At 44.8% G+C, this 24,534-nt stretch overlaps 1 protein-coding gene across 1 annotated transcript in view; it reads left to right on the top strand.

Moving 5' to 3' along the window:
* Positions 1-24,534, top strand: part of col27a1b (collagen, type XXVII, alpha 1b) — a 740,056-nt gene that overhangs the window by 507,021 nt on the left and 208,501 nt on the right. The window contains exon 28 of the mRNA XM_070863596.1: positions 1,544-1,597. Coding sequence (XP_070719697.1) covers positions 1,544-1,597 — 54 coding nt within the window. The remainder of the gene's footprint in view (positions 1-1,543; positions 1,598-24,534) is intronic.

Below are 24,534 nucleotides of genomic sequence, written 5' to 3'. Positions count from 1 at the left end.
GGGGACCCCATGGGCATGAGCGTACCTTGTACCCGCCCATTGGGAGCGCAAATTCAGGCCCATAGTCTTAAAATACTGCCACATCACTTTTGGATCTGGATTTGAATCTAGCCCAGATAGATGGGATGAAAGTGGTTGGAGATTTGCCTGGCCTGAGAGTGCTTGATACTGATACTAGTTACCAAACGTGGAATAGTGTTTTCAATCTCCAGTACTGACATTCTTCAGCTTTATTGGTACAAAAATCAATTTAAGACAAATGTTTATGCAGCAGTAAATCTAAACTGTACAGTTATAGATCCCTGTCATCTTTGTTTATTTTCCACCTCTCAGCTTGCTGTTTCTCAAGGAGCGACATCTTTGCCTATTCCCCCTGCTGTGTTTGCTCCATTACACTCTCTCGCTATTTAGTCTCCCCTCTCTAATCCTTCTGGATCGAATCAGCTCTTTCAATAATTCTCAGTCACCTTTCGATCCCGATTGTTCTCTCACTGTTATTCCTTCACATTAGTACATCTGTGTCCCTCACCATCCCTCTCTCTCCCTCTCTCTCTCTCTCTCTCTCTCTCTCTCTCTCTCTCTCTCTCTCGCATAAGATCATAAGAAATAGGAGCGGGAGTAGGCCATACAGCCTCTCGAGCCTGCTCTGCCATTCAATAAGATCATGGCTGATCTGATCTTGGCCTCAACTCCACTTTCCTGCCTTGACTCCCCATAACCCTTGACTCCCCTATCATTCAAGAATCTGTCTATCTCAGCGTTGGATATATTCACTGACTCAGCCTCCACAGCTCCCTGGGGTAGAGAATTCCAAAGATTCACGACCCTCTGAGAGAAGAGATTCCTCCTCATCTCCGTCTTAAATGGGCGACCCCTTATCTGAAACTAAGCCCCCTAGTTCTAGATTCCCCCATGAGGAGAAACATCCTCTCAGCATCTGCCCTGTCAAGCCCCCTCAGAATGTTTCAATAAGATCACCTCTCATTCTTCTAAACTCCAATGAGAATAGGCCCAACCTGCTCAACCTTTCCTCATAAGACAACCCCTTCATCCCAGGAATCAACATTGTGAACCTTCTCTGAACTGCCTCCAATGGCAAGTATATCCCTCCTTAAATAAGGAGACCAAAGCCGTACACAGTACTGCAGGTGTGGTCTCACCAACGGCCTGTGCAGTTGTAGCAAGACTTCCCTGCTTTTATACTTGCAATAAAGGCCAACATTCTCTCTTTCTCACTGTAAGTGAAAACATACTGGCCTAGTAATTCTTCTCGGGTAGTGGCGCAATGTGGGCGATATCAGATCGGCCGCCCTTATACGCAGCGCCTGAGATTCAGTTTCATTGACTGCAATTCCGATGCCGCATCCCAAGGCCACAAATTCTTGATTCTACCATCCAAAAGTACATCATCGGCTGCGAGGTGCTTTGGGGTGTCCTCGAATCGTGAAAGGCGCCATAGAAAGGCAAGTCTTTATTTTTGTTGAGCTACTAACATCCAGGTGATGATGACAATCATAATGAGTTGCTTGTGTATCTACCCTAGGGTGCCAAAGGTGTGCGAGGACCCCCTGGGATGAGAGGATTAAAAGGCCGCAGGGTAAGCAAGCACTTCCAAATACAAAGCGGAGAAAATAACTACTTACTGTGTCGAGTATTTCAGTGTACAAAAAGCGAGTTGTTAACATATTGTAGAGTATTGAGGACTCTAATTCATAGTAAGAATTCTGTGTTATTAATATATACCAAATCAGCATTAAAGAATATTGCTCTGCAGTATATTTCGAGGTAAGAGAATTGATTTTCTGCATTTTCATACACTGGGAATTAAAATTGGCCTTTACAGGAGTGTTATGAAACTAGAATTTCGCTGCCAAAACATTGCTGCCAATTCTTTTGTACTTGCAATTGCTGGGAACTTAAGTCCCCTTCTGTATATGACCAAAAATAACTGCATTAATAAGGAAAGGTGGCCCTACATTATGGCGAGGTCCACCCAGCAGCGTCCACACACCAGCCGGGATTTTGCCGGTGCTCAGAGAGTGGGTTCGGAGCCGGGTCCGCTGCCAAAATCTAAAAGATTGACAGCGGGGCGGGATCCCGCTCCCCGCTTCCTTGTAAATTTCCAAAGTGCCGGCTCTGCCTGCACTTAGCTGACCCGGCGGGTCATGTAACTGCAATACTTGAGTAGCTGTTTATAGGCATTTAAGCAGCATTTACCAGCTACTATCCATTTTTCCAACTTTTTGACGACTTTCACATCACTCGGGGATCACATCACATAAGTAGGTCGGGTTCTCAGTGACTTTCCATTGCTCTGAATAGGTGACAGCTGCAAAAGCAGTAAATAACTCCCATTATACTGCATTTGTGCCACTACAATATTTCCAAGGATTTTCAGGCCCACTGTAATTCAACACAAAATGCAGTGGCTAACCCACTGCAGTAATTTCCTCTTGTGTAGTATTTAAAAATCATCATGTATGATGCATGTAGATTAGGAATAAAGAATTATTGACGTTGTGGCAATATTAAAGGGTATCGGTCCAAGCAAGGAAGGAGAATTAGACTAGGCGGCTGATGTGGAGAAAAGCCTCAGTACAGAGTTCATGGGCCAAATGTGACATTCAGTGTTTCCGTCCTAATAGGTAACATTGCTTGTTGTGTTATTTTGGGGGATTAAACGGGAGGTTGTTCACTTTGTCCGCTGTGCACAATGTCCAAACTATATCTGTACCAGACTCAGCTAGGTGTAGCATGTGGTATACGATTTGTGATTCGATATTCACACAGATTTAAGGTGATTGGCAAAAGAACCAAAGGCAACACGGGAAGAAGCTTTTTCATACGGCGAGTGGTTAGGATCAGGAATGCACTGCCTGAAAGGGTGGCAGAGGCAGACTCAATCGTAGTTTTCAAAAGGGAGTTGGATAAGTACCTGAAGGAAAGCAATTTGCAGGGCTATGGGGAAAGGGCGGGGAATGGGACTGGCTGAAATTCTCTTCTAGAGAGCCGGCACAGGCTGAACGGGACCAATTGCCTCCTTCTGTGCAGTAACCATTCCATAATTAATTCACAATGGCAGTGGAGATAATGTGCTGTTAGTGTTGAGATTTGCATTCATGCTAGGAATTTTGCTAGCATTATTTTTGGACTTAAAGAAGTGGCCCTAGAAATAGTGGATGCATTGGTGATCATTTTCCAACATTCTATAGACTCTGGATCAGTTCCTATAGATTGGAGGGTAGCTAATGTAACCCCACTTTTTAAAAAAGGAGGGAGAGAGAAAACAGGGAATTATAGACCGGTTAGCCTGACATCGGTAGTGGGGAAAATGTTGGAATTAATTATTAAAGATGTAATAGCAGCGCATTTAGAAAACAGTGACAGGATCGGTCCAAGTCAGCATGGATTTATGAAAGGGAAATCATGCTTGACAAATCTTCTAGAATTTTTTGAGGATGTATCTAGTAGAGTGGACAAGGGAGAACCAGTGGATGTGGTGTATTTGGACTTTCAAAAGGCTTTTGACAAGGTCCCACACAAGAGATTGGTGTGCAAAATTACAGCACATGGTATTGGGGCTAATGTATTGACGTGGATAGAGAACTGGTTGGCAGACAGGAAGCAAAGAGTAGGAATAAATGGGTCCTTTCCAGAATGGCAGGCAGTGACTAGTGGGGTACCGCAAGGTTCAGTGCTGGGCCCCCAGCTATTTACAATATACATTAATGATTTAGATGAAGGAATTGAATGTAATACCTCCAAGTTTGCAGATGACACTAAGCTGGGTGGCAGTGTGAGCTGTGAGGAGGATGCTAAGAGGCTGCAGGGTGACTTGGACAGGTTAGGTGAGTGGGCAAATGCATGGCAAATGCAGTATAATGTAGATAAATGTGAGGTTATCCACTTTGGTGGCAAAAGCAAGGAGGCAAAATATTATCTGAATGGTGACAGATTAGGAAAAGGGGAGGTGCAACGAGACCTGGGTGTCATGGTAAATCAGTCATTGATTTACAGCAGGCGGTGAAGAAGGCAAATGTCATGTTGGCCTTCATAGCTAGAGGATTTGAGTATAGGAGCAGGGAGGTTTTAATGCAGTTGTACAGGGCCTTGGTGAGGCCACACTTTGAATGTTGTATACAGTTTTGGTCATCTAATCTGAGGAAGGACATTATTGCTATTACATAGAAACATAGAAACATAGAAAATAGGTGCAGGAGTAGGCCAATCGGCCCTTCTAGCCTGCACCGCCATTCAATGAGTTCATGGCTGAACATGCAACTTCAGTACCCCATTCCTGCTTTCTCGCCATACCCCTTGATCCCCCTAGTAGTAAGGACTTCATCTAACTCCTTTTGAATATATTTAGTGAATTGGCCTCAACAACTTTCTGTGGTAGAGAATTCCACAGGTTCACCACTCTCTGGGTGTGCAGCGAAGGTTCACCAGACTGATTCCCGGGATGGCAGGACTGACATATGAAGAAAGACTGGATCGACTAGGCTTATACTCACTGGAATTTAGAAGAATGAGAGGGGATCTCATAGAAACATATAAAATTCTGATGGGATTGGACAGGTTAGATGCAGGAAGAATTCCCGATGTTGGGAAAGTCCAGAACCAGGGGTCACAGTCTAAGGATAAGAGGTAAGCCATTTAGGACCGGGATGAGGAGAAACTTCTTCACTCAGAGAATTGTGAACCTGTGGAATTCTCTACCGCAGAGAGTTGGTGAGGCCAGGTCGTTGGATATATTCAAAAGGGAGTTAGATGTGACCCTTACGGCTAAAGGGATCAAGGGGTATGGAGAGAAAGCAGGAATGGAGTACTGAAGTTGCATGATCAGCCATGATCATATTGAATGGTGGTGTAGGCTCGAAGTGCCGAATGGCCTACTCCTGCACCTATTTTCTATGTATCTATGTAAAACGCTTTGCTCCCTGTCTGTAGTATTTGGCCAAATGCTGATACTCCCTCAGTGTCCTACAGATGCGGCTGCATTATTGTTGAATTAAGATTGGAAACTACTATGTGTAGGTCAAAACACAATGTTAATATTCTGCAAATTGAAACTTTACCTCATGATCGCCATTAGCAGTCATCACGGAAAGCAGATCTATAGCAATTGTAATATAAAAATGCTTGCACAAAATTGTATTCAGCAGCTGTTTGTCGGCAGTTTGCCCAATCTGTACCACACTTGCATCTCTGTTTCATCTTGGACTTCAGCCTGGTCAACTTCAGCGATAATGGATACTATCTCTATTCCATCAGGAAATTGTGCGTGGGTAGGTGGTCCATACTTCAACTGGCCTGCCTCTCCACAATTCAGTGATGCAGTATAGATATTCAGTCATAACCTGCTGGGTTTTAAAGAAGCCCTTTCTTTCCTTCCATATTTTTCTAAGTGTCAGGACTGTGGTCTCTCAGATCCTGTCTTTGGAAAGTACATCCCGTTCTCCATAAACGTCAGAGCCCTGAGCAGTCGAGTACGCAACATTTCTAATCTATAGTGTGAAAATGTCTCTATGGAGAGTCTTGCATTTTGAATATTTAAAGGAGGGAGAATATAGTTAGCTTCTGGAGCATATAAAATGATATTTGTCAAAAATGTAGGGCCTGATTTGCAAAAAATACTTGGGGCCCTTCCATTCTTCTGTGATGTTGCTTGCGATGAGTTGGATTCATTGTGTTCTAATGGCAGGAACATTATACCTGTAATGTGTTAAACCAAACTATCTGTGAGTTCCACATAGTAAATTTAATTCACAACATGTTTCGCAATAAAAAATGAATAAAAAAATCAAGCTGCTGATACTTCTAATAGAAACCAACTACACTGAAATATCCAAACCCATCACTGTGTGGGCGGGAAGGAAGTTTTTCCAATGACTTCATTTCTAATGGGAACATCTCTGAGATTATCTATCTTTTTATTGCAGTTAAGCACTTCGATGCCCTTTTGATAACCAACATCCCTTGCCGGTGCTTTTGTTGAAACAGATTTTCAATAAATTAAAGAACAAATTGAATTCACGATACTACCACCTCTCATTATAAATGGAAACAAATTTCAAAAAGTATCTCTCATGGTTTTGTGTACGGACCATATTAAAAAAAATTGTGCCTCTGTTTCCCTCCCACACTTTCCGTCTCCCTCTGTCTGTTGATGTTTGTCTTCCTGTCTGTTTCCAGTCCTGAAGTTATACCATGGGATACCAGTGTCGGAATCATTAGTGCATCCATCTGAAATGTTTCTCTCTCTGCTACTTACTCAAGGGTATTAATGAATTACTTTAATCAGGTTAATTCCTCTATTAAAGTAACAGGTAGGAATCCAGATGAACACCTGAAAACCAACAGCCATCTAAAGTACTATGCTGCTCGTGTTCCATCTAAACTCTGTGATTTTTCACCGGTGTGTGTATTTAACCACAGAAAATGTTGGGAATACTCAGCAGGTCAGGCAACATCTGTGGAGAGACAGAGAAACTGGAAAAAGTTCGAGGTGTAACGGGTTTTAAGCAAGTAAAGGGGGTTGGAGGAGGAAAGAAAAGGGAAGGTCTGTGATAGGGCGGAAGGCAGGAGAGATTAAATGACAAAAGGGATGATGGTGCGAGGCAAGAGGAGATGGTAACGGGACAAGTAAAGGAACAAAAGATGGGTCTAGAAAAGGTGTAAATGGGAATGGCAGAATCATCAGCAGCTGCTGTGTGAAGAAATATGGGCAGAGGTTATGGTCTGAAATTGTTGAGCTTAATGTTGAGTCCAGAAGGCTGTAAAGTGTTTAATCGAGAGATGAGGTGTTGTTCCTCGATTGGTGTGTTTAACCGATTGCTAATGGTTAATATTTGATGTTTTGATCAATATGTATTCCCGCACCCCACAGACTCATTTTAAGGCCTTGCAGTTGGCTTTTTTCTCTCTCTCTCTCTCGCTACATATACAAAGCCTTGCACACTTTTCACCATTCTTATCTATGTATAACTATATTTCACTCTTTCCCTCTTTCTGTATGTTTGACCTTCTCTATATCTTCTTCCTCTCGTCTGTCTCTGTATAGCTTCTATACATGTTTTGTACCTGCGTTTAACTTTGATAAAGCCTGGGATGAGGGGATTTTCCTATCAGGTGAGATTTCCTGCATTACAACAGTGACTACGCTTAAAAAAAGAAAGTACTTAATTGGCTGTAAGGCACTTTGGGAAGTCCGGTGGACGTAAAAGGTGCTACATAAATGCAAGTCTTTCTTTTTGGTCGGGCTGTATTCCATAGAATTTAGAAGAATGAGAGATGATCTCATTGAAACACACAACATTCTTACAGGGCTTGACAGGGTAGATGCAGGGAGGATGTATCCTCTGGCTGGAGAGTCTAGAACCAGGGGTCACAGTCTCAGAATAAGGGGTCGGCCATTTAGCACTGAGATGAGGCGAAGTTTCTTCACTCAACGAGTTGTGAATCTTTGGAATTCTATGCCCCAGAGGGCTGTGGAGGCTCAGTCGTTGAGTATATTCAAGACAGAGATCGATAGATTTTTGGATACTAAGGGAATCAAGAGATATGGGGATAGTGCGGGAAGGTGGAGTGGAGGTAAAAGACCAGTCGTGATCTTATTGAATGGAGGAGCAGGCTCTGGAAAATTAAAACCAATGCATCCACTATCGCTGTAGCCACCTCTTTTGGAACCCTAGGATGTAGGCCATCAGGTCCAGGGGATTTGTCGACTTTTAGTCCCATTAAATTCTCCAGTGCTATTTCTTTACTAATATTAATTTCTTGAAGTTCCTCATTCTCACTAGACTCTTTGTTCCCACTCTTTCTGGAATGTTTCAGTGTCGTCATCCGTGAAGACAAAATCAAATTATTTGTTTAATGTCACTGCTATTTCCTTATTCCCCATTATAATTTCTCCTGTCTTTGCCTGTAAGGGATCCATAATCATTTTCACTAATCTCTTTTTACATACCGAAAGAAGCTTTGAAAATCTGTTTTTTTTTGTCCCTTGCTAGTTTACTCTTGTATTTTATTTTCTCTCTCTTTATCAATTTCTTGGTCATCATTTGCTGAACTCTAAAACCCTTCCCACCCTCAGGCTTACTACTCTTCATAGCAATATTATAAGCCTCTTCCTTTAATCTAATAGTATCTTTAACTTCTCTTGTTAGCTATGGTTGAGCCAGTTTTTATTCCTTAAGGGAATGTCAATTTGTTGCAAATTATGAATTATTTCTTTAAATGTTTGCCATTGCTTATGTACCCTCATATCTTTAAATCTGGTATCCTAATCCACCTTGGCCAACTCGCCCCTCATACCTACATAGTTTGCTTTGTTCAGATTTAAGACTTTAGTTTTGGATTTAATTAAATCACTCACAGAATTTTATATTGAGTTTATTATATTATGATCACTCTTCCACCGAGGCTCCTTCACTGCAGGGTTATTAATTAATCTTGTGTTATTACACAATACTAGATCTAAAATAACCTCTTCCCTAGTTCGTTCCTCGACATACTGATCTAGAAAACTATCTTGAATGCATTCCATGAACTCATCCTCCACACTATTACTGCAAATTTGGTTTGCCCAGTCTATATGAAAATTAAAATCCCCCATGATTACCGTATTACCCTTGTTACATGCAGCTCTCATTTCCTGATTTATACTGTGCCTGACACTACAACTACTGTTAGGGGGCCTATAAACAAATGCCACCAATGTTTTCTGTCCCCTGCTGTTTCTTAGCTCCACCCAAATTGATTCTGCATCTTGTGTTTCTGAGCTAGGATCCTTTCTCTCTACTCTCTTTATCCCATTGTTTATTATCAGGGCTACACCCCCCCTCCCCACCCACCACCGCCTTAGCACCCCCCCCCCCCCCCCCCCCAACCCCCAACTTTTTCCATTCTGCCTATCTCTTCTAAACGTCAAGCATTGTAGAATATTTTGTTTCCCACCTTGGTCATTCTGCAACCACGTCTCCATATGGCTATTACATCAAATTAATTTAATTCTACCTGTGTTATTAATTCATCTATTTTGTTGCAAATGCTTCACACATTCAGATATAGTGCCTTTAGCTTTTACTTTTTTCTTTATGTCCCTGATGTCATCTTAGTCACTAATGCCCTTATTACCTTTGTTAAGCTGTCTGCCCCTTCCTGACCCTCTCTGCTTATTTTTATCCAAATCGCTGCTCTGCTCTACAGCCATTACATTTCTCTTACTGCTTTTGAATTTACTCTTTGCTGAATCCTCCCATCCCCCTCCTCATTAGTTTTCAGCTCTGTCTACCACCCTAGTTACTCGATTCGCCAGGGCACTGGTCCCAGCTGGTGGAGCCAGTCTCAACTGAACAGTTCCCTCTTTCCCCAGCACTGGTGGCAGTGCCCCACAGAGCCACCAGTCCTGGTGCCTCCCACACCACTCTTTGAGCCGCACATTTAACCTTCTAATCTGTTTACAATTTGATCTAGACTTTATCAGTCTTGAATTCTACTGTTTTGGCTGTACAGTTCAGCATTCTATTGGCTTTGTTGATTGCTGCTCATAATTGGTTCGACATGTTGAGCGTTGCGTCAGCCAAGACTCCGAGGGTGCTTTCAGCTTCTTTCAGTTTTTTCCTCAGCAATTTCAGCACCATTCATGGAGAACCTGTGCCGCCCATTTTCCTTCCCATGTGCAGCGCTTTATTTTTGCCCGCATTAAATTTCATCAGCTATTGTCCGACCTACTTCTATATTTTGTTCACCACCTCCTGTAATATCCGTACTGCCTTCTTCAATTCAATTGGTCCCTCCTAGTTTGGTATGATTTGCAAACTTGACCAATTTGCATTGAGGTTCTGAGTCCAAGTCATTCACGTAAATTAGAAACAGTATTGGTCCCAACAATGACCCTTAGGGCACCTCATTTGGCACTTGCCTCCGCCTCGACATGAAACTTGTACTCGTCTGCTACCCTATGTTTCACCCTGTCACACTTCTGGACTTCCCCAACATCGGGAACATTCTTCCTGCATCTAACCTGTCCAGTCCCGTCAGAATTTTATGTTTCTATGAGATCCCCTCTCATCCTTCTAAACTCCAGAGAATACAGGCCCAGTCGATCCAGTCTCTCCTCATATGTCAGTCCTGCCATCCCACGAATCAGTTTGGTGAACCTTCGCTGCACTCCCTCAATAGCAAGAACATCCTTCCTCAGATTAGGAGACCAAAACTGAACATACTATTCCAGGTGGGGCCTCACCAAGGCCCTGTACAACTGCAGTAAGACTTCCCTGCTCCTATACTCAAATCCCCTTGCTATGAAGGCCAACATACCATTTGCCGCCTTCACCGCCTGCTGTAGCTGCATGCCAACCTTCAATGACTGATGAATCATGGCACCCAGGTCTCGTTGCACCTCCCCTTTTCCTAATCTGCCGCCATTGAGATAATATTCTGCCTTCGTGTTTTTGCCTCCAAAGTGGATAACCTCACATTTATCCACATTATACTGCATCTGCCATGTATTTGCCCACTCGCCTAACCTGTCCAAATCACCCTGCAGCCTCTTAGCATCCTCCTCACAGCTCACACCGCCACACAGTTTAGTGTCATCTGCAAACTTGGAGATATTACACTCAATTCCATCATCTAAATCATTAATATATATTGTAAAGAGCTGGGGTCCCAGCACTGAGACCTGCAGCATTCCATTAGTCACTGCCTGCCATTCTGAAAAGGACCTGTTAATCCCGACTCTCTGCTTCCTGTCTGCCAACCAGTTCTCTATCCACGTTAGTACATTATCCTCAATACCATGTGTTTTAATTTTGCACACCTTGTGTGGGACCTTGACAAAAGCCTTTTGAAAGTCCAAATACATCACATTCATTGGTTCTCCCCTGTCCACTCTACTAGTTACATACTCAAAAAATTCCAGAAGATTTGTCAAGCATGATTTCCCCTTCATAAATCCATGCTGACTTGGACCAATCCTATCACTGCTTTCCAAATGCACTGCTATTTCATCCTTAATAATTGATTCCAACATTTTCCCCACTACTGATGTCAGGCTAACCGGTCTATAATTACCCGTTTTCTCTCTCCCTCCTTTTTAAAAAGTGGTGTGACATTAGCAACCCTCCAGTCCATAGGAACTGATCCAGAGTCGATAGACTGTTGGAAAATTATCACCAATGCATCCACTATTTCTAGGGCCACTTCCTTAAGTTCTCTGGGATGTAGACTATCAGGCCCTGGGGATTTATCAGCCTTCAATCCCGTCAATTTCCCTAACACAATTTCCCGCCTAATAAGGATATCCTTAGTTCCTCCTCCTCACTAGACCTTCGGTCCCTTAGTACATCCGGAAGGTTATTTGTGTCTTCCTTTGTGAAGACAGAACCAAAGTACTTGTTCAATTGGTCTGCCATTTCTTTGTTCCCCATTGTAAATTCACCCGAATCTGACTGCAAGGGACCTACGTTTGTCTTCACTAATCTTTTTCTCTTCACATATCTATAGAAGCTTTTGCAGTCATTTTTTATGTTTCCGGCAAACTTCCTCTTGTACTCTATTTTCCCCCTCTTAATTAACCCTTTGTCCTCCTCTGCTGTATTCTAAATTTCTCCCAGTCCTCTGGCTTGCTACTTTTTCTGGCTAATTTGTATGTCTCTTTCTTGCATTTAACACTATCCTTAATTTCCCATGTTAGCTACCTTCCCCGTTTTATTTTTACTCCAGACAGGGATGTACAATTGTTGAAGTTCGTCCATATGATCTTTAAAGGTTTGCCATTGCCTATCCACAGTCAACCCTTTAAGTATCATTTGCCAGTCTAATCTAGCCAATTCGTGCCTCATACCATCAAAGTTAAGTTCGGGACCCTAGTTTCTGAATTAACTTTGTCATGCTCCATCTTAATAAAGAATTCTACCATACTATGGTCACTCTTCCCCAAAGGGCCTCGCACAACAAGATTGCGAATTAGTCCCTTCTCATTACACATCACCCAGTCTAGGATGGCCAGCTCTCTGGTTGGTTCCTCGACATATTGGTCTAGAAAACCACCCCTAATACACTCCAGGAAACCCTCCTCCACCGCATTGCTACCAGTTTGGTTAGCCCAATCAATATGTAGATTGACGTCACCCATGATAACTGCTGTACCTTTATTGCATGCATCCCTAATTTCTTGTTTGATGCTGTCCCCAACCTTACGACTTCTGTTTGGTGGTCTGTACACAACTCCCACTAGCGTTTTCTGCCCCTTGGTATTCCGTAGCTCCACCCATACCGATTCCACATCATCCAAACTAATGTCCTTTCTTACTATTGCATTAATTTCCTCTTTAACCAGCAATGCCACCCCACCTCCTTTTCTGTCTATCCTTCCAAAATGTTAAATACCCTTGGATGTTGAGTTCCCAGCTTTGGTAACCCTGGAGCCATGTCTCCGTGATGCCAATTACATCATACCCGTTAACTGCTATCTGAGCAGATAATTCACCCACCTTATTCCGAATACTCCTCGCATTGAGGCACAGAGCCTTCAGGCTTGTCTTTCAAACACACTTTGCCCCTTTAGAATTTTGGTGTAATGTGGCCCTTTTTGCTTTTTGCCTTAGGTTTCTCTGCCCTCTACTTTTACTTTTCTTCTTTCTAATGGCAGGCAGTGACTAATTGGGTGCCGCAGAGCTCAGTGCTGGGACCCCAGCTATTTACGATATACATTAATGATTTAGATGAAGGAATTGAGTGTAATATCTCCAAGTTTGCAGATGACACTAAGCTGAGTGGTGGTGTGAGCTGTGAGGAGGACGCTAAGAGGCTGCAGGGTGACTTGGACAGATTAGGTGAGTGGGCAAATGCATGGCAGATGCAGAATAATGTGCATAAATGTGAGGTTATCCACTCTGGTGGCAAAAACACGAAGGCAGAATATTATCTGAATGGAGGCAGATTAGGAAAAGGGGAGGTGCAACGAGACCTGGGTGGCATGGTACATCAGTCATTGAAAGTTAGCATGCAGGTACAGTAGGCGGTGAAGAAGGCAAATGGTATGTTGGCCTTCATAGCTAGGGGATTTGAGTATAGGAGCAGGGAGTCTTGATGCAGTTGTACAGGGCATTGGTGAGGCCCCACCTGGAATATTGTGTTCAGTTGTGATCTTCTAATCTGAGGAAGGACGTTCTTGCTATTGAGGGAGTGCAGCGAAGGTTCACCAGACTGATTCCCAAGGTGGCAGGACTGACATATGAGGAGAGACCGGATCGACTGGGCTTGTATTCACTGGAGTTTAGAAGGATGAGAGGGGATCTCATAGAAACGTAGAAAATTCTGACGGGACTGGACAGGTTAGATGCAGGAAGAATGTTCCGAATGTTGGAGAAGTCCAGAACCAGGGGACATAGTCTAAGGATAAGGGGTAAGCAATTTAGGGCTGAGATGAGGAGAAACTTCTTCACTCAGAGAGTTGTTAATCTGTGGAATTCCCTACCGCAGAGAGTTGTTGATGCCAGTTCATTGGATATATTCAAGAGGGAGTTAGATGTGGCCCTTACGGCTAAAGGGATCAAGGGGTATGGAGAGAAGGCAGGAAGGTGGTACTGAGGTGAATGATCAGCCATGATCTTATTGAATGGTGGTGCAGGCTCGAAGGGCCGAATGGCCTACTCCTGCACCTATTTTCCAAGTTTCTATGTTTCAGGTGGACTTAAAAGATCCCACGGCACTATTTCGAAGAAGATTAGGGGAGTTAGCCCCGGTGTCCTGGCCAATATTTATCTCTCAATCAATATAACAAAAACAAACAAACAGACTATCTGGTCATTATCACATTGCTGTTTGTGGGAGCTAGCTATGTGCAAATTGGCGGCCGTGTTTCCCACATTACAAAAGTGATTACACTTCAAAAGTACTTAATTGACTGTAAAGCACTTTGTGATGTCCGGTGGTCGTGAAAGGCGCTATATAAATCCAAGTCTTTAAGAGCGGAATGAGAAATATTTGTAACTAATTATTATGGTTGGATTTCTTTTAATGAATACAAATTTGACCTTTCATGATGAATGGCCCTGAAAATAAAGTCAGTGAGCTGTATGACACAGTGCTGCTCCCTTACAGCAGTCTGAGAAAAGTGGGAAATTCAAAACTTTTCGGATGTAAGCCAAATTGGGTCAACTGCATGTGCAGCAAAGTCCTGTGCATGATGCGTTTTAAATCCTTTCAGCACATTAAGAATGTGATAAACACTTACAAAGAGGGTTTGTGAAATAGCCGAGTCCTCGACAGATTTATTACAAGTTCAATACGAAGGACTTAGTGTAGAAATCTTGTTAAAACAAAAAAAAATCAGGCTGCTTGCCATCGCGCAGTGATTTAGAACTGAAATACTTGATTTGAGGGGCCCCACTTAAAACTGCATGACCCCGCTATTTCTATATTTTTCCGTCTCATGTTTTTAGCTTTGAATCCATAGGAATTAGCATGTGAGCTTAACCTGTTCACATGACATTCCTTTGCCTCATGTTTGAATGCAGAGATTAATCTGCTTATTTTCAAGGGGCTAACATAAGAAATAGGAGCAGGAGTAGGCCATAACTCTGTTGAAATAAAAAGAAAAAGAAAGACTGGCATTTATATAACGCCTTTCACGACCACCGGACGTCTCAAAGCGCTTTGCAGCCAATGAAGTACCTTTGAAGTATAGCCACTGTTGTAATATAGGGAACGCGGCAACCAGTTTGCGCACAGTAAGCTCCCACAAACAGCAATGTGATAATAACCAGAGAATCCATTTTTGTTATGTTGATTGAGGAATAAATATTGGCCAGGACACTGGTGATAACTCCCCTGCTCTTCTTCAAAATAGTGCCATAGGATCTTCTACATCCACCTGAGAGAGCAGATGGGGCCTCGGTTTAACATCTCATCTTAAAGACGGTACCTCTGACTCCCTCGGCACTGCAATAGAGTGTCAGCCTAGATATTTTATTGTGTTCAGATCGCTGGAGAGGGACTTGAACCCATAACCTTCTGAATCAGAGGCGAGGGTCCTACCCACTGAGCCACAGCTGACACTGACAATAGCACTGGAATGTCAAATGAATATGCTAAATGTGTGGACACTAATATCATGAATAGTAATTTCTCTGCTATAATATTTCAAGTAATAAAAACAAACCATATTATACTCCTCAATTGGTTAAATGTTCCTGTCCTCATCAAATGTAGGAAAACTTGCACTGGGTATATGAACTGGGAGCTGATTTAAGAAAATCAAGGACTGATTTACCCTGTGCTTGAGAAAGCCAGTAGGGTACAAACCTATGGCCAATTGCACGGAAATATTGATCTGCACGCACTATCTTTGTACGCTTGTTTGCAAGCTCATATACATAGAGAACAGGTATCAGCAGCCCATGAGAATAAGCTGCGATTCTTCACATTTTAGGGAAGAGGTAGTAACTGTTTTTGTAGCAGGAAGGGAGGCTTGGTCAGTTATGCCATAGTTGCATCATAAAGGTACGCCATACACCAGCAGTGGGTTGCACACAAGTTTTCTGGGGGTAAGTTAAATATTTTGGTATAGAAACTACCCCAGAGAGCTGTGGAGGCTGAGTCACTGAATATATTCAAGGCTGAGATAGACAGATTCTGAACTATAGAGGAGTCCAGAGTTATGGGGAATAGGCGGGGAAGTGGGGTTGAGGCCAAGATCAGATCAGCCATGAGCTTACTAAATGGAGGAGCAGGCTCGAAGGGCCAAATGGCCTACTCCTGCTCCTATTTCTTATGTTGTTAACGCACATCAACTGCCTTGCACAACCCCAAAACTTCTTTCTACAATCTAACATCCTCACCTCCGCCCCCTCCACATCTCTCAATTCAGCCACTGCAGTCAATCAGTTGACATAATCACTTGCCGATTCTGCCCGCTGATACCCCTTGCAGTGACCCGTGAGGACAAGGCTTGCTCTGCATCACAGACAAGCTGGACACCCTGGGAATGAAACCCCTTCCAATCAAAGCTTTTTAATCAGTGATTGTCAGGGCTTGGAAGATCAGCCGTGACCACGTCTAGGCTCGGAAGCAGTAAGTCATCCAGGGTTTCTGCTCATGATCACTGTCCAGTAATTCCTGCTGGAAAATGCACGGACACTGGATGAGGAAAAGATCAGGTTTGCCTGCACTATGTTTATGCCATTCCCGGGGACTGATTTCACAATCAAATGGTCTGCAAACACTTATGACACTTGGATGAGAGTTTGCAACGCTAATGGGACTTTACCCCAGCATATCATAAGCGGAGGAGGGAACACGCGAGGCGGGGGCGGGGGGTGTGGGGGTTAAAATAATTATAATGAGGGTAAAATTCGCTATCAAGTGTTTTTTTGTCTAAAGATCACCCATCAGCACAGGGAGAAGTTATACCTCAGTCAGTGCTGATATTCATGCAGTCAAATGAGAGCTTCATGCATGCAGACTGGACAAGGCACAGCAATAAACTGATAAAACAAGGTAATATTTACTTACCTGCAAACTTCTCTTCTTAGGCAGTCCCTCGTATCGAGGATGACTTGCTTCCACGCAAAAAGGGATGAGTTCACAGGTGTTTCAATGAAGGACCTGTGCGTAGATTTCTTTGACGTGGGGTGGCCGTTGCACACCAGCCACACGGGCTTGACAGAGCTAGGTCTTGTTCCAGTGGCGAGGATTATCCAAGACAACTGGAAACCAGCTCTGCTGCATGGGACATAGTACGCACACATATCGCAGTGTGGGCTGGCCGTGCTGCCCCTGGGCCCTCGCCTCTTCTGGGCCCCGAACTCACGCCTCTCCTGGGCCCCGATCACGTTCCTCTACAATCTCTCGCCACTCCTTTATCCCGACCTTGCCACTCCTGCTGTACCTGCCCATATATATATATATATATAATATATCAACACATTTTTTGTAGAAGACCTTGGGGCTGAAATTTCCCCGCACTGGATTTGCAGTGCATAATACGAATTGCAGGTTTTGTTTGCGTCGGCGCAGTGTGGAATTGCCCTCTTGAAGCCATAAAAATGGTGGGTGCAGTAACCGTGCCTTTTGTTGGCGCTCCCGGGGCACACGTGCGGCACGCGCAGCGCTCAGCGCCAGGCTACTCACATCAACGTGGCGCTGATGACATCGACGCACCACGTCATGCCGCCACGTAGTAACGTCCCTCCCCTTCTCTTAAAGGGGAGGGTCACTGCGATCTGAGCAGCACCTTCAGTGCCGTCCACTGGCGCACCAGGGAGGGTGTTGGCTGGGCCAGCGGCCTGGCGCCCAAGAGGGGGTGCCGGCCTCCCTGTTGGCGGCCTGGCTGAACCAGCCGACCGAAATGTCGGCCGACACAAAAAATATGGTGGCCACCGCGGCGGTACCTCCCCTTTAAGGGTGGCTGGGGCGCCACAGCCCCACGGACTTCACTCCCGCGGGGCAACTTCCCCCGCGGGGCGCAAAAGGGTCGGCGCGCGGCAATAAAGAGGTCGGCGCACGTGGCGATGATGTCATCGCTACTGCGCAGTGCAAACCTCTTTTTGCAGGCAGAGCCCTGGGGGGCAATTCCGGGGGGAGCGCTCTAAGTGCAGTGCCCGGGGGAGAAAACCCTTTAGCATACCCTTATCACCGGCTGCCGGGGCTAACAGCCTTGTGCAAAGGGGAAATTTTGGCCACCTTTATTTTAATTTTTGTGGAAACATGCCGCTTTTGGTAAGACAGTGCCAGATTTTCGCTAACTTTATGGTAATGCTAATAGGGATTAAAAAAAAAGTGAATTTAACTACACAGACTCCTTTTATCCAATACATTCCGGCTGAAGTTCAAGTCTATGAAGAATCAAGCCCTCCCAAACACATCTTATGAGTCCTCTGTGGGTGGCAGTAGCAGCTTCACACCAGCATAAACACTGCATGGTTTTCCAGAGAATATTTGGAGAATTGAAATGTTGCCCGACTTTTTTTTTGCTGGTCACTTTTCTGATTTCACCTTCTAATATTCGGTAATTTTCAGAACAGCAACTTTTGAGAGTAATAGATTTTTGGAAAACTCTGACCTTTCTTGCGCAGATAGGTGAGATTTTATAAATAGGAGGATTCACAAGAGTTTATGAAACTTCTGGGATGTTCAAATCCGATCCGTATCAGCATTGCCAGGATATCTTGAACACGAATAGTCGACAGTCATACCCAGTATCAGTGCCGTAACAATGACCAAACATGCAAATTTTTCCTCTCTAGTTACATAAAATACTGGCCTTGTGGTGGGTTGAATCTCATTGAATCCTAACAGCTGTATTTTTGCGACTGAGGTTCCCAGCTCAGAATGTTTTTTGAGAGATTTGCTACGTAAAAACACAGGAATTTTTAGCACAGGAGGTCATTTGTTGTTCTTGCCTGCACTGAGTTTATACCACTCTCGGGGCTGATTTTACACAGTCTGCTTTTACTGTTCTTTCCCCAAACCAATCCCACTTTCCTCCTTTTAAAAAATATTTTAAGTAACTATCCAGCATCTTCTTGAATTAATTCCGTATCAATCGCCACTCGTGGCAAAGCATTTCACATTCCAATCATTTTTGCATGAACATTTTCTTCCAATGCCAGCTTTCTATATGTAGTGCTTGTCTTGAGATCAATGACTCTCGTCTTTGATTCAACTACTAGTGTCAGCCGTGGCTCAGTGACACACTCGCCTGAGTCAGAAGGTTGTGGGTTCAAGTCCCAATCCAGAGACTTGAGGGCTGAGGGAGTGCTGTACTGTCGGAGGTGCCGTCTTTCGGATGAGACGTTAAACCGAACCCCTGTCTACCCTCTCAGGTGGGCGTAAAAGATCCCATGGCACTATTTCGAAGAAGAGCAAGGGAGTTATCCCCGGTGTCCTGGTCAACATTTATCCCACAATCCACATAACAAAAACAGCTTATCTGGTCATTATCACATTGCTGTTTGTGGGAGCTTGCTGTGCGCAAATTGGCTGCTGCGTTTCCCACATTACAACAGTGACTACACTCCAAAAGTACTTAATTGGCTGTAAAGTGCTTTGAAACGTCTGGTGGTCATGAAAGGCGCTATAAATGTAAGTCTTTCTTTTTAACCAATGGAAAAGATGGCTCGGAATTTCCCATGGGGTCCAGACCCCTGAGGCCTGGTGTAGGACTGGAGACTGGTAATGCTGAATAAGATGAGATGTACCGGCTTAGAGATGGCTGCAAGCAGGCCCCACTGAGCAGTGGCCTGGAGCCCAGAGGAAAGCAACTTTTTTACACAAATGGTCACTAAAATCTGTATTGGTCCCTTTACATTGGGGACTGAAGGAGTAAACGGCTGGGGTCACGGAGGGAAAGCATGATCACCTTCGTCCACATGGGACAGGCAGGCACCAACAATGTGCACTGGTGCCACTGGCTCCTGCAGTTCCACATCAATTAGGCGCCCTCCCATCTACCCTGCATTCTGTGGCAGGATTGGCTTTTGAGAGCACTGATAGACCCTGATTGGCAATAAAGTGAAGCCATCATAGAATGGTTACAGCACAGAAGGAGGCCATTCGGCCCGTCGAGCCCGCGTCAGCTTTCTGCAAGAGCAATTCAGCTAGTCCCACTCCCCCGCCCTTTCCCCATAGCCCTGCAATTTTTTTTTCCTTCAGGTACTTATCCAATTCCCTTTTGAAAGCCACCATTGAATCTGCTTCCACCACCCTCTCAGGCCGTGCATTCCAGATCCTAACCACTCGCTGCGTAACACTGCTCGGCATCAATGAGTAAAGCAAATCAGGGTGCTGGGATGTATTAAAAGGTCAATATTGAGTCGAAATAGTGAGGTAATCCCGCCACTGTATAAACCATTGGTACAAAAAGGATATTGCAGCTATTGAAAGGATATAGAAGAGAGCAATCAGACTGATTGAAAGGATGGCAGGATTGGATTATGAGGAGCGATTATGTAAATTGGGCATGTTCCCACGGGAAAAAATAAGATTGAGAGGAGATCTGATAGCTGTTTGTGGGATTCTAAAGAGACTAGATAATGTAGATCCTGACAAGCTGTCTAACCTTGTCCAGAAGAGTGAGCCAGAGGACACGGCCTGTGCTTGAAGGAGGGGTAAATTCAAAATTAATCTGTGGAAACGATACTTCAGTGAGCGAGTGGTCAATCTATGGAACAGGCTCCCTAGAGAGACGGTGGAAATAGTTCATTAATGTTGATTCATTCAGATGCAAATTGGATAGATATCTTCCAGAAAATAACATTTTGGGATACAGTATGTGAATAATTTGAGACATGACATAAGGTAAGTGTAGCGAGCTCGGGCAGAACAGGTGTACCTGTGGTTCCCAAAGCTTTCCAACAGTGCGGGGAGGGGGTGGGGGGTGGGGGCGGCGCTTGCGTCATGTCTGGGTCTGTTGTAGACTAATTGCTGGAGATTGATTGAAGTAATTAGTGAACAGCTCCATTATCATTGCATCATGCGACTACCAGGGATGGTGGAAGACGATCTAAATGAATGGACCTTGGTCTTTTCTCGTCTAGCGTATCCTATATTCTGGTAAGGTACTATGCAAAATAATCCCGTATCAGGTCCTTTCATGCTGTGTCAACCCCCTGAGTATTTAGGTTACAGTAGCAGCAGCTGCAGGAAATTCAAACCTGAACAGCAAAACTTGGCGGTGGTACTGGGAAAAAAAATAAAACCCCTGAGCAACAGAATAGAAGGCTGTCTGTGTTGTTAAAACAGCAGCTGGTTTTGCTAGTGTGCTACGCGGACTTGTGCATACGCTTAGGGTTCAGGCAACTTTGTGACATTATCCAAACACCTTCCTGGTGTTGCTGCTTTATAGCACAGTGAGATATTCTGTTTGCATAATCCCTACTAGTGCACCACGGGGAGGAGTGCAGAAATGGTAGCAGTCCTTTCTAAAAATAAGTTCCAATTTTGATGTTTGTGCAAGGACAATACAAATTGATTCCATTATTATACAGTCAGAAAAAGTTCCACACAGAATCATTCCATTCCATTCCCATATGTACATTACGGGGTAGAAATTCTTCCCCCAAGGGCAAGAACAACAGCTTGTATTTATACAGCACCTTTATCGTAGTAAGCGCCCCAAGGCGTTTCACAGGAGTATTATAAAACAAAATTTGACATCAAGAACCACAAAGAGAAATTAGGGCAGGTGACAAAATGCTTGGTCAAAGAGATAGGTTTTAAGGAGCTTTTTAAAGGAGGAGAGAGAGAGGTAGAGAAGTTAAGGAAGGGAATTCCAGTGCTTAAAACACAGCCGCCAATGGTGGAGCGATTAAAATCGGGGAGGCTCAAAACGACAAAATTGAAGGAGCAGAGATATCTCAGGAGGTTATAGGACTGGAGGGAGTTACAGAGATAGGGAGGGGTCAAGGCCATGGAGGGATTTAAGAAGCAAGGATGTGAATTTTAAAATCGAGGCGTTGCTTAACCGGGAGCCAATATAGGTCAGCGAGCACAGGGGTGATGGGTGAGCAGGATTTGGTGCTGAGTATTTATCAAGGCTCACCTGATTCGGGACCTCGGGTCTCAGTTAAATGACACCGGCGAGCTATGAACACCTACTGGGCAGTCCCAGGCAGCTCGCCAGCGAAGAGGCTTTGAATACCGACCGGGCTGCCGTGTGAGAAGGCTTCACTTTACCAGGGAGACAGTCACAGAACTAAGTCACAAACTGCAGCCCAGCACTTGGTCACGATCGTTTAGTGTCAGCTATGGCTCAGTGGGCAGCACACTTGCCTCTGGGTCAGAAGGTTGTGGGTTTAAGTCCCGCTCCAGAGACTTGAGCACAAAAGTCTAGGCTGACATTTCCAGTACGGTACTGAGGGAGTGCTGCACTGTCGGAGATGCCATCTGTCAATGAAATGTTAAACCGAGGCCCCGTCTGCTCTCTCAGGTGGACATATAAGATCCCGCGGGACTATTTCGAAGAAGAGCAGGAGAGTTATCCCCGATGTCCTGTGGCCAATATTTATCCCTCAATCAACATCACTAAATCAGATTATCTGGTCATTATCACATTGCTGTTTGTGGGAGCTTGCTGTGCGCAAATTGGCTGCTGCTTTTCCTACATTACAACAGTGACCACACTTCAAAAGTGCTTCATTGGCTTTAAAGCGTTTTGAGACATCCGGTGGTCGTGAAAGGCGCTATATAAATGCAAATCTTTCTTTTTTCTTTTCATTATTGCCTGTGGTTGCAATAGCCGTTGTGGCTCCGAATCTTTACACCTCGGGGTTATTCCAGGTTGCACCATGCGCCGTTGACAGCATTAGTCTGCGCATGTTTGCGTTAAACAGGTGACGCAAATGCTCTCCGCCAGAGCCAATGACTTTGTCTCTCCTACGAAGCAGGAAGAGAGGTCTCTGGACTTGGCCAGAATTACGGGCTTCCCCCAGGTGCAGGGCAGCATTGGCTTCACACATGCAGCCTTGCATGTTCCACCGCAAGACCGCAGAGTACACATCATCAGGGAGGGCTTCCACTCGTTGAGCGTGCAGCTGATGTGCAGCAACATGCAGTGCAGCAGGCAGATCTGTGCTCGGTATCCCGGCAGTGTCACAATTCCTTTATCCTGTATCAATCCTCAATTTGCACCCCTCCCCCGCCCCCTTTCGCCCAGATGATCGGTTCAGAGGCTGGCTCCTTGGATACAAGGACTATCCCCCTGCAGACGTGGCTCATGACACCGATCAAGAACCCACGCACAGACGGACAGATGAAGTTCGTTCAAAGCCATGCCTCCACCCTGGAGCAAACCAACGGCAAACACATGATATCAAGAAACGGCTGAACGCACTGGATACAGCAAAGGCTATGGGCCCCGACAACATCCTGGCTGTTGTGCTGAAGATATGTGCTCCAGAACTAGCCGCGCCTCTAGCCAAGCTGTCCCAGTACAGCTACAACACTAGCATCTATCCGACAATGTGGAAAAACTGCCCAGGTATGTCCTGTCCACAAAAAGCAGGACAAATTCAATCCAGCCAATCACCGTCTCATCAGTCTACTCTCAATCATCAGCAAAGTGATGGAAGATGTCGTCAACAGTGCTATCAAGCTTAATCACCAATAACCTGTTCACTGATGCCCAGTTTGGTTTCCGGCAGAACCACTCCGCTTCAAACCTCATTACAGCCTTGGTCAAAACATGGATAAAAGAACTGAATTCCAGAGGTGAGAGTGACTGCCCTCGACATCAAGACAGCATTTGACTGATTGTGGTATCAAGGAGCCCTAGTAAAATTGAAGTCAATGGGAATCAGGGAGAAAACTCTCCACTGGCTGGAGTCATACCTAGCACAAAGGAAGATGGTTGTGGTGGTTGGAGGTCAATTATCACAGCCCCAGGACATCGCTGCAGGAATTCCTCAGGGCAGTGTCCTAGGCCCAACCATCTTCTGTTGCTTCATCAATGACATTCCCTCCATCATAAGGTCAGAAGTGGAGATGTTCGCTGATGACTGCACAGTGTTCAGTTCCATTTGCAACTCCTGAGATAATGGAGCAGTCCATGCCTGTATACGCCAAAACCTGGACAACATTCAGGCTTCGACTGATAAGTGGCAAGTAACATTCATGCCATTCAAATGCCAGGCAATGACTATCTCCAACAAGCAAGAGTCTAACCACCGCCCCTTAACATTCAATGACATTACCACCGCCGAATCCCCTACCATCAACATCCTGAGGGTCACCATTGATCTGAAACTTAACTGGACCAGACACATAAATGCTGTGGCAATAAGAGAAGGTCAGAGGCTGGGTATTCTGCGGTGAGTGTCTCACCTCCTGACTCTCCAAAGCCGTTCCACCATCTACAAGGCACAAGTCAGGAGTGTGATGGAATACTCTCCATTTGCCTGGATGAGTGCAGCTCCAACAACACTCAAGAAGCTCGACACCATCCAGGACAAAGCAGCCCGCTTGATTGGCACCCCATCCACCACCTTAAACATCCACTCCCTCCACAACTGGTGCATCGTGCTGCAAGTGTGTACCATCTACAAGATGCGAGCAACTCGCCAAGGTTTCTACGGCAGCACTTCCCAAACCTGCAATCTCTACCACCTAGAAGAACAAGGGCAGCAAGCGCATGAGAATACCACCACCTTCATGTTCCCCTCCAACTCACACACCATCCTGTTTTGGAAATATATCGGCCGTTCCTTCATCGTCGCTCGGCCAAAATCCTGGAACTCTCTCCCTAACAGCACTGTGGGAGTACCTTCACCACACGGACTGCAGCGGTTCAAGAAGACGGCTCACCACCACATTCTCAAGGGCAATTAGGGATGGGCGATAAATGCCAGCCTTACCAGCGATGCCCACATCCCGTGTACACATTTTTTTAAAATTCTCAACCAATGCTCTCACTACCTGAATATGTCTGGAGGCGTCCTGCAGTACAGCACCCAGGATGTGCCGACAACCATAAAACCTCCTGTGGCAGATGAGGTGCAGGCGAAGAAACATGAAGAACAAGAAGAC

This window comes from Pristiophorus japonicus, chromosome 20, assembly GCF_044704955.1.
Source record: "Pristiophorus japonicus isolate sPriJap1 chromosome 20, sPriJap1.hap1, whole genome shotgun sequence".
Classification (NCBI taxonomy): Eukaryota; Metazoa; Chordata; class Chondrichthyes; family Pristiophoridae; genus Pristiophorus; species Pristiophorus japonicus.
Note: the sequence above shows the minus strand (reverse complement) of the source record. Positions and strands in the feature narration are given on the sequence as shown.